The 10,358-nt window shown below is 66.7% G+C and overlaps 2 protein-coding genes across 6 annotated transcripts in view; both read left to right on the top strand.

Moving 5' to 3' along the window:
* Positions 1-56: 56 nt before the first annotated feature.
* Positions 57-9,621, top strand: LOC308200949 (uncharacterized protein; the record flags this gene model as incomplete). The annotated part of the gene is made up of 5 exons (XM_080607567.1): positions 57-94; positions 1,791-2,641; positions 2,779-2,813; positions 3,586-4,555; positions 9,606-9,621. 4 exons carry the CDS (start codon positions 57-59, stop codon positions 3,661-3,663), a joined length of 1,002 nt encoding a protein of 333 aa, XP_080463693.1. The 3' UTR covers positions 3,664-4,555; positions 9,606-9,621.
* LOC308200986 (uncharacterized protein) overlaps positions 5,801-10,358 on the top strand; it is a 39,043-nt gene continuing 34,485 nt past the window's right edge. For all 5 annotated transcript variants that reach the window (XR_013955974.1, XR_013955975.1, XR_013955976.1 and 2 more), the window contains exon 1: positions 5,801-10,346. Coding sequence is in view for 2 of the 5 variants with exons in the window: in XM_080607651.1 (XP_080463777.1) it covers positions 10,241-10,346 (106 nt within the window). In the remaining 3 variants the exon portion in view is untranslated. The remainder of the gene's footprint in view (positions 10,347-10,358) is intronic.

Below are 10,358 nucleotides of genomic sequence, written 5' to 3'. Positions count from 1 at the left end.
TGGTGCAGTCAGGGGGGCGCGCGGGGAGCGCCTGGTAGAGGCGGCCGCGTGGCCTAATGGATAAGGCGTCTGACTTCGGATCAGAAGATTGCAGGTTCGAGTCCTGCCGCGGTCGTAGAGAAATCCGCCTGAAAAATCAGGCTGCTCGTTTTATTTTTGCCCCTCCCTGCTTCTTTTCTTCGGGATCTACAAGAAAATCAAACGGGGCAGGCACAGGGGACGCAGGGCGTCCCCCCAGGCGTGGCTGTAGGGGAGCCTAAAGCTGCGGTGCCCCGCGGCTGCTGGTGCCTCCCCGCCCCTGTTATTGCCCCGAGCGCTCCGTGCGTTTTGCTCCTTTATTTAAAAGCAGCGCGAAAAAAGGCGGCTGCTGACTCTGCGGGGGAATCTATGGGATCACCCGTGTCTGTAACAGCAGCGGGGCAGGGGCTGCTGGGGCACCCCAGGGGCACAGCCGGGGGGGGCTGGCAGGGGGCACAGCCCCACCCCGGGCACTGCTTTTCTCACCATTTTGCCCCCATCCGACGCTTACGGGGTGCTCACAGCCACCAGAAGTGCTCCACGAGGGCACCCCAAAACCTCCCAGCTCGGAGGCCTGGGGGCAGCTTGGCACGCAGCGGGACGCCCCCAGGACCCCATCGCCCGACCCAGCTTGGTTGAGGGCCGTGGGGCTGCACGGGTGGGAGCTGGGCACGGGCTGAGCGTGGCACTGGGGTCCCCGTCACCAGGCTGCGTGGCACTGGTGGGGACGGCGCGGCGAGGGACAGGGCGGCCGAGAGCCCCGGGGGACCGCGGGTGCTATGGGATGCAGAGGGGGACCCGAGGGTGCAAGGGGACAGGGGACAGGGCAGGTGGGAGCAGGCTCCCGGCCCTATAAGGGTTTTTATGGAAGCGATGGGGCTGGGAAGGTGGCTCCCGAGCCGGAGCACTGCGGCGTGCCGAGCCGTGCCGGGCCGTGCCGAGCCGTGCTGCGCCGGGTTAAGCCGTGCCGCAGGGCGTCCGTGCCGTCTGGTGCCGTGCCAGGCCGTGCCGTGCCGTGCCAGGCCGTGCCAAACCAAGCCGAGCCGAGCCGAGCCGAGCCGAGCCACCAGGTGTCGCTGCGGTCCCGCTGCTGGCGGCCGCTCCGGGCCGCTCACCCGGGGCAGGGGCCGGGGCCGGGGCCGGGGCCGTCGGGGCGCCGTCCCTCCGCTGTCCGACGGCTCCGTCCCCGCTCCGCTCCCCCGCAGGGCGCCGGGGGGAGGCACCGGGGACCCTGCCCCCGATCCTCGGGTCCCCGCGGAGCGCTCCGAGGGCCGGGGCAGAGCGGGGACAAAGCCCCGGCTCCCAGCACCAGCCCCGACGGCAGCACGGGGGCCGGTTGGGGCCGGGCCGGGCCGGGACAGGACGGTGTCACCTGCCCGGGGACCGGCGGCTCCTGGCACGGAGCTGTGCGGGGACACGGGGACAGCCCCGGCCCCTGCAGCCCGCTCGGAGAAAGGCGAGGCTGAGCTTCGGGCGTGCGCCCTGGGCCCCTCTTTGTGTCCGCAATTGCGCCGCTATCGCGACCGGCGCGACATACACCGCGCGGGGGGGGTCTCGTCCTCCCCTGCGGTGCTTTGTTTTCACGCCGATCTTCTGTGCGGTCTCCGCTCTGGTTATTTCTATCACGGTCGAAAAAACAAAATTAAAAAAAAAAAAAAGAAATCACCCCACTAAAAAAAAATCGCTCCCTCCTCAAACGAAAAAAAAGAAATAAATGAAATAAATTCTCCCCGAAACGCCGCCGCCACCGCCGATTCCTAACGCGCGGAGAGGGGGGAAAAAAATACTACTAATAAAGATAAATTGGGAAAAAGCCCGCAGGAATTTCCCCGGGGCCGGGGCCGGTGGGGATGCAGGCACAAGCCGGGGCAGGGCGGCAGGGGGGATTTCCCCCCCGGGCCCTTTGTCTGCCCGTCGGAAGCCCGCAGCCCTGCGCGCCCCGTCGGGGCCGGGCACGGAGCTGCCGCCGGCGGGGCTGGGGGCTGCGGGCCGCACAATGGGGCGGCGGCGGGACTTTGTTTAACCCCACCGCCCCCCGGCCGCCGGGGCCAGGGGTCAAGGGCTCGCCAGTCGCCGGGGGCACGGCCCCGGGGGAACGCCACGTCGAGGGGGCGGCCGGTGCGGGACCCCCGGACCCTTCCAGAGAAGGGCACCGGGGGTGGGGGGGGGGGTGCGGAGGGCTCCGGGAGGGCGTTTGGGGTTATTTTTAGGGGGGGACAGAGCGGGGCCACGCGTTTCTTTAGGAGAGGGAGGCGGAGAAGCGGCCGCTGCCCCCCGGCACCCCCCGGTTCTGCCTTCGCCCCCCGGTTCGGGGGGCGGCCGTGGGGGGGCCGCGGGAGGAGGGAGCCGGCTGCCGAGGCGCGCAGCATCTCCCCGGGCAGAGAGGGGCTTGTGCCGCCTCTCCAGGAGCCGAGAAATGGGCATTTTATAGGTGACGTACGGGCTTACGTGGGAATCCGTGCCCGGCACCGCGCTCCCGGCGCCTTTTCTCCTGACACGACACTTCCCCGCAGCTCGCACCCCCCTTGCCAGCCTGGGGGGAGCGGGAGGGGGGCAGCAAAAGGGAAAAGAAAAGCAGCCCCCTCTTTTTCCTGCTCGGGAGACCAGCCCCGGAGCTCCGAAAGTGAGCGAGGGCGAGGGCGAGGGGAGGCGGCCGGGAGCCGGCTCCGAGCCGAGGGGCCGGGGGGGCTGGCAGGGGAGGAAGACCCCCCCAAAACCCCCTTTATTTTTATTTTTTTATTTTTTTTTTTCTGGGACTAGGGGCGAGCCGGCGGGGGAGGAGGCTGGCACCCGAGGTAAGTCCCCTCCGCCCGGAGCTGCGGGCACGGGCGGTGCCGGCGCTGCGGGGTCGCGAAGGAACCGGGGGCTGGGAAGCAAGGGGGGGGGCACAGCCGGGCCTGCCCCATCCCCGTCCCCTTCCCCATCGCGGGGCAGGGCCCTGGAGGGGCTGCGGGCTCCGTCTTAGGGCCGGGGGGAGGTTGGAAGCGGCCGGGGGGGGGACAGGCGGTGGCGGTGGTGCCGGGGGCTGCGGGCAGCCCGTGCCCCGCACCCTGCCCCGTCCGTCGGGGCTGGGCCGGGGTCCCCCGGGAGGAGCAGCCCCCGGAGCCCGCTCCCAGCCCCGGGCTCCTCCCGTGCGTGTCTCAATTCACTCAGGCTTGACTTGGCAATAAGCTCTCTCAATAGGGTGACAATAGAGCCCCAGTGGGACCCGAACAAAGAATTTGAAAGTAGTTAAATTGCAGGACACGTCCATCGCCTGGGTGCTTGAATTAAAGAAAAAAAAAAATCGGAGAAAAGAAAAAGGGGAGAGACTTTTCTTTGGGCTGGTGAGAAAATGCTCAGGGTAAAAGTTGGTTTGGCGTCTTCATTTCAGCGACAATGGAGCAGAGCTAATTCAATAGGAAACGCGGGGATTTTTTAATGAAAAGACCGCCAGGGTTACACCGAAGTTAAGCTCTTGTGAATTAATTATTAGGGCAAATAAACTGGGGAGGGGGGGAGCGCTCTGGAGGGAGTGTTGCAATTTCTTAATATTCTCCTTTTCGTGTTTAACGACAATGCCATTAGGTTTCGACTCTGGGTGAGCAAAAGGATTTCTTACACTCCCCGGGAAGAGGAGAAGACGCTTTTTATGGTGTTACTTAATTGCTTTTAAAATAAAATACTACGGAATTTGGCAACGAGCTCCGGTTTCTGCTGGCGGTGGCGTTTGGGGTTATATTTCCTTTCGTGGCAACTCGCAGACGCAAAAATAAAAAAAAAAAAAAAAGGGAAAATAACGGGGAAATTTAAAAACCCCAATGTAAAGGCGAGGCGGCGAGTTCGGCTCTTCCAGACCCCTCGGTCTCGATCGGTTTATTTTCTCCTACAGAGAAAACCCGTCCGGGGCTGGCTGCGTGCTCGCCAGGGCGGCGAGAGGCTCCCCAAAGCCGGTCCGGGGCATTGCTTTGAGAGAATCCGAGATAAAAAACCAGCAGCCGGGTTAACCGCAGGAAGGAAGACGAGGAAAAAGAAAGAAAAAAAAAAAAAGGAAAAAAAAAGGTCGGAAGCGAAGTAAAGGTGTGCCAGGAGGGTGGTTTATTTTTTTGTCGTTGTTTTATTTTACATTTTTTTCCTTGCTGCAGAGGCTGCAGGCGAGGCGCTACGTGTGTAATTATATAAAAAGGGGGAATTAAGCCAGGGAAATATGGAGAGGGGAGCAAGAGGAAGGAGGAGAGGGAAGGAGAGGAGCGCAGGCGGCACCTGCCGTGCCGGACGGCTGCCAGCTCGCCTCCGCCTGCCGCCGGGCTACCGGCGGGGCAAAGCATCGCCCGGCTCGGCCTGGCCGTCGGGGCGGGATAGCACGGCTCGGCACGGCCCGGCACGGCTCGGCACGGCTCGGCGCAGGAGGGACTCTCAGCCTTTTTCGCTCCCCCCGCTGCCAGGGCCGCGGCCGCACCCCGGGGAAAGCCCGAGGTGCTGCTCTGCCCGACGGCCGCAGTGCCGAGCCGTGCCGGGCCGTGCCGAGCCGAGCCGTGCCGCCCCGCCGCGGGGAGCCGTGCGGACTTTCAGCACTTGGACAGCGGTGCGGCAGCGGGGCCGGGCCGGGCCGGGCCGTGCCAAAAGAGCCCCGGGGGCAGCGCTGGGCAGCGGGGCGGCCGCGGCCCCTTCCTGCTCGCCTCGGGGCTCTGCTCCTGCGGGGACCGGGGGGGGCGACACCCCGAGGGGGCTCCGGGGGGCTCCGTGCCCCGCCGGGGGGGGGCAGAGGGGAGGCCCCCGGCCGGGCAGGGCAGGGGGGAGGCGGCAGCCCCGCAGCGGGACAAGGTGGCCCCGAGGGGGCGGGCGGCTCGCCGGGGGGTGGGGGGGGGCTGGGGGGGGGGGGATAAGGGGGGTGGATGGGGGGGAGCGGCCCCTCTGCCCCTCGCAGCCCCATCCTCCGGGGGGTAATTACGGGGCGAGCTGGAGGGGCTGCGGGCTGTGCTCGCCGGAGCCTGGCAGCAAGCAACCCCCGCCGCCGCCACCTTCCTCCCGTCCTCCTCCTCTCCCCCTCCTTTCCCCCGCCTCCTCCCCTCCCCCTCTCCCTCCTCCTCCTCCTCCTCCCTCCTCCTCCTCCTCCTCCTCCTCCTCCTCCTCCTCTCCGCCATGGTTGGAGTGAATCGGAGGCTGCCGGGCTGACGTCAGTGCGGGCAGAGCCTGCCGCCGGCGGCAGCTCCCGGCCAGCAGCCACAACCGGCACCGGCAGCCGCCGGGAGGACGGCGGGGAGCCCGGCAGCAGCCGCCCCCATCGCTCCGTGCCCGGCCACCCCCAGGGGACGGCGGCCGCGGGGGTCGCTGCTCGCCCCGGGGCAGCCCTGCCCGCCCCTCTGCCCGCCCGCCCGGGGAGGGGCTGGGGGGGGGGGGGTCGCCGTCCTTCTTCCCCCCCCCCCACCCCCCCCCTCTCCCCAACGCCGCCCGTTTCGTCCAGGGACGGCCGCCGCTGCCCTCGCCCCGGCTGCAAGCGTGAGTGTCGCGGCCGGGCGTCGCCGCCGCCATCGGGGGTCCCCCGGGGGGCTGGAGGGCGCGGGGGGGGGCGGGGGGGTGATGGGGACGTGGCCCCGGGAGGAGGTTGCTGGGGTGGGGGGGAGGACGGAAGGGAGGTGGGAAAGGGGAGCTGAAGTTGGGCCGGTCCCCGCGGGGAAGTTGCGAGGCTCTCCCGGGGGAGCGGGCCGCCCCCCGCCGCTCCCTGCCCCGGCCCGGACCCCCCCCCCCCGTCGGGGCTGAGCAGCCCGCGGCGAGCGGCGGCGGCCGGGGGGGGGAGGCGCAGGGGGGAGGCCAGCGGGGGGAGAACGGCCACGGGGCGACCTTTTGCTGCCGGGGGCGAGTTGGCTCCGGGCAACCTCTCCCCGGCCGGCCGGCACCGGGCAGCCCGACGGGGCGGGCTGTGCCCCGACGGGGCGGCGGGGAGCCGGGGCCGAGCTGTGCCGGCGGCAGCCAAATTGTCCCCAAATGTCTCCGCTCGCCGGCCGGAGGGGTGGGCGCCGCAAAAAACGCCTGACCGGGGCCGAGCCTCCCGGCACATCCAGCTTTTAGGCCCCGGGGTCAATTCCCGGCTCCCCCAATTTCTCCTCCGGGCACAGCGGGGGCTGCTGCGGGGCCTCGCTTTGCGGGGAGGGGGGGGCCGGGGGGGGCACCGGGGCACCGTGCGCCCCGCTCCCCTGCTCGGATAGAGCGGCACCGGGGCGCCGCTGCCCGTGCTGCGGTCTGCCAGCGGCTGGAGGCTTTTTTTGTTTCGCATTCGCTTCTCTCTGCATCTCCGCTTTATTTTTTTCCCTTTTATTTTCTTTCCTTTTATTTTTCGCATTTTTTTCTTTCTCTTTTTAATTTTTCTTCAATTCTCTCTTACTTCATTTTTTCTCCCCTATCTGCCCTCTTCTCTCCCTTTCCCGCGGACTCTTATCTCCTCGGCTTTTTTATTTATTTATTTATTTATTTTTCCCGTGTCTCCCTGGAAGTGAAACGCATTTTAGGCCTCAGCCTTAAGGAAACCCGACCGGGAGCGGTGCAGGTGCCCTGGGAGCCTGCACCCGCCCGGATCCCCCCCCCCCGACGTGCCCGGCCCCACCGGGCCAGGAGCGGCCGGGACCCCGGCCCCTTCCCCGCCTCGTCCCGGCCCCGGGAGCCGCAGGAAAGAGCAGCCGGGGGCCGGGCCGCTGCGGCGGAGCCTTTTCAGCGCCGGGGCTGCTTTAGACGTGGCTTTTAATTGCTAAACAAAGCAACACGTTTCCTCAACGCCCGTCGGGAGCCGCCGCTTCCGCGTGAAGTTGGCGAAGCCCCGGTTGTGGGAGGAAAAAGGGGAAAAAAAGAAAAGAAAAAAAAAAAAACAACACACAATTAAGAGGAGATGCGGCTCGGGGCGGCGAGGCGCGGGGGGTTACTCTAGGTTGGCTAAAAATAACTTCTCCTAATTAAAGAAAAGTGACGTCAGACGCGCGGGGCGTAAAGAGGGGAAGGCAGCGGGGCTCGGGGCAGGGCGGGCGCCTTCGGGAGCCGCGGGGCCGCCCGGCAAGCGGCCGGCACGGCCGGCGGGGCCCTTCCGAGGGGCGGCCGGCGGGGCCGGGCTGCCCGGCTGCGGGAAGGGGAGCACCGGCCGCTCCCGCTCCCACTGCCCTCGGGGGTGCCCTACAAAAAGCGGGGGGCTCCGGGGCCGCCCCCCCCCCCGGGGGGATTTGCGCGGAGGCTCCGCGGGCGCGGAGCGGCGGCGGCTGCAGCACCATGGCCAGAGCCTTGCCCGCCCCGCCCCGTCGGGGAGGCAGAACCTCCGCCTGGCCGTTTGGGAGACCTCCCCGCTTTTTAATTTTTTTTTTTAATTATTATTATTTTAATATTTTTTTTTCACCGTCCTTCTCGGCTAAACCGGGCCGCGGCCCGAGGGGTCGTTTTCCCCCGTTGTTCTGCCTGTGAGTGCAGGGAAGGGCAGTCCCCGGTGCCCCCCATCCCGGTGCCCCCCCCCCCGACCCTCCCGGTCCCCCAGGTGAGGCCGGGCGCTGGCTGCCTCCGGGCTCTGCCCGCTGCGGCCTCCGGAGCTCCCCGCTCGCTCCCCGCTCCGCTCGCCGCTGCTTTGCGATGTGCCAAGGAGCCATTTTGTACGCGTCCTGCTTAAACTGCGCCCTAAATAATAATAAAAATGATAATAATAATAAAAATAAAAATATATAAACCAACGCCCAAGCGGTAGGAAAAAATCCCCCAAAGGCCAGCAGCGTTTTTCTCCTAGGTGCCGGGCCTCCACCTGCACGGAGCGGGTCGAGGCGGGGGGCTCGGAGCCGAGCGAAGCGTTGCCGAAAAGCAGCAGGGAAGAATCCCGGGATTTATTTCTGCGGAGAGAAATCCCTTCCCTTACCCGGCGGAGAAAGGGGGGCCCGCTCCCTGTACCCCAGCAGGGGGACGGGGACCGGAGCGGGGCCGCATCGCCGCCGCCGCCGGCAGCCCCCCGGTGCTCCCCGCGGCTGGGGGATAACGGGGACACCCCCGGGGGGAAACTGAGGCCGGGCCGTGGCCCGGGAGAGCCCCTTTCGTGGGCACCGGGCTGCGGGCACCGCTCGGTATCGCCGCCACCGAGGGGCAGCCCCGGGGAGCGGGGCCGGTGGGCACCTTCCCCGGCCCCGGCCGGGGAACGCACGGGCAGCAATCACCGTAACGACGGCAGCAATAAATTAGGGGAAAATCCACAGCCGGAAAATTAAGGAGATCCGATTTGTAGTGGATTTTTATTTTTATTTTTTTTTCCTCTCTCTCCAGGGCAGGTTAGAATAACCTCAGCCAAGCCCCCTCCCGAGCGGCTCGGGGGCGCGGGGATGGCACCGAGGGGCTGGGGAAGGAGCAAAGATTCCTCCCCACCCGCCGCAGCCCCGTCGGGGTGCCCGGGGCACCCCCGGGCCCGTTTCTCGTTAGGGAGGAGGAGGAAGGCAGCCGGGAGGCAGGCAGGGCGGCTCGGCTCGGCTGCGCGCCGGGAGCGCGGAGGGGCTGCCAGGGCTGAGCTTTGAGCTTTCAGCCTAATTGAGATCCCGTATTTTTATTTTTATTTTATTTTAATTTTTATTATTTTATTATTATTATTATTATTATTCAAAGGAAAGGCGGGGAGGGGGGAAGCGAGGAGAGGAAGAAATAAAGAAGCCGAGCGGAGCTCGCCGGGAGCCGGAGCTGCCGGGACCGGCAGGCTGCGCTCAGCCGCGGCTGCTCCCGCAGCGATCGCTTCGTTCCGCGGCTCCCCCGTTTCGCAGCAGGTCACGTTTTAGCTAAGCCTCAGATTTAAGGCAAAGCAACGTTTAGGAGCGGCGACGGATTACAATTTTTATTTTTATTTTTATTTTTTTTTTTGCGGGGCAGGTCAGATAAGCATCCCAGATAATCACATTTACCTCCCGGCATTTTATTATTCTTATTGCTGCTGTTGGATTTGTATGCGCCGCGTTCGTCGCCACACGCACGGCGCGCTAAGAACCGGCAAGGGAAAGAGCAAAACCTAGAGGGGAAATAATGAAAACCGAGGGGAAAAAGGGGTGTCGAGAGGATCCGGGCGGGATCGCAGGCGTATTCCCGGCCCGGCTGCTCCTCGGCCCCGCGTTGGCTGCGGGGAAGGCGCCCTCCGGGCTGCCCCGACGCCCGGCCAGGTGCAGAGGCCGGACGGGGCGGGCGCTGCTGCAGGAGGAGAGGCTGTGAGGGACGGGGGGGGGCAACGGCGTGCTGGGACCGGGGAAAGGCAGAAGGAAAGGGGAGGGAAGAAGGGAAGGAAAATGTACGGGGAAGGGAAGGGAGGGGAAAAAGGAAAGGCCGGGGAAAGGGAGAGGGGAAAGGGCGAAGGGAGGGCGAAGGACAAGGAGAGGGAAGTTAGCTGCAGGTGGGTCCGCTGTGCCGTGCCGTGCCGTGCCGTGCCGGGGTGCTGCCCGCCCGTGCCCCCTCGTTGTTGCCGAGGGGGGCACTATGGGGCTGGGGGGGGGGGCACCCCACAACGCGGCTCCTCCAGCACGGGCGGGGAGGCGAAGCGCGGCGGGCGGGGGGCAGGCGGGTGCCGGGGCGCCGCGGGAGGAGGGTGCAGCTGGGGGCGTTCCGCTGCGCTCCGCGCCGAGCCGTGCCGAGCCGTGCCGAGCCCGCCCCGTCCCGCCCGCCCCGTCCAGCAGCGGGGGCTCGGCCGGGGCCGGGGCGCCAAAACGCGGGAAAAGGGGGCGCGGATTTAAATGCGGGGCCGCCGATTGGCTGGGGGCCGCGTGACGTCACTTCCCAAAGGGGGCGATTACCATGCGAGGGGAGTAGAAGTTGGGCGGCGGGGCGGGAGCGGGAGCGCTGCTGCTGCCGCCCGGGTCGGGACCGCGCGGGGCTCGGCTCGGCTCGGCTCGGCTCGGCACGGCTCTGCCCGGCTCGCCTCGGCTCTGCCCGGCTCGGCACAGCACGGCTCGGCTCCCCGCAGCCCCTTACGGTGCCTTGCTCGCTCCCGCAGCGCGGCTCCGTCTCCTCCGCTCCTCGTATTTATCTTTTTTTTTTTTTTTTTTCTCTTTTTCCCCCCTTTTTCCCCCCTCTCTCTCTCCCTCTGTGGCTCCCCGCTGGCAGATCCCGGCCGCTCTGCCTCCCCTCTCCCCACCCCCTCCGCCGTGTGCCCTCTCCCCGCAGCCGACGGCAGCCCCGCCGGAGGGATGTTTCTGTCTTTGGTTATCTAGCTGTATGAGTGTTGTGGAGCCATCATAAAGCTAGATAACCGAAAGTAGAAATGACTTCCAAACCTGCTCGCCCCCGGGGAAGAGGCTGCAGCAGGACCGGCGCCGCTGGAGCCCGGAGCAGAGGCGAGTCGCGGCCCCGCCACCTCGGGGCTCCAGGTAAGCGCCGCG

The sequence above is a fragment of the Anser brachyrhynchus genome, assembly GCF_964034855.1.
Source record: "Anser brachyrhynchus genome assembly, chromosome: 11".
Classification (NCBI taxonomy): Eukaryota; Metazoa; Chordata; class Aves; order Anseriformes; family Anatidae; genus Anser; species Anser brachyrhynchus.
The sequence above is the reverse complement of the archived record's forward strand: the minus strand, read 5'-3'. Positions and strand labels throughout refer to the sequence as shown.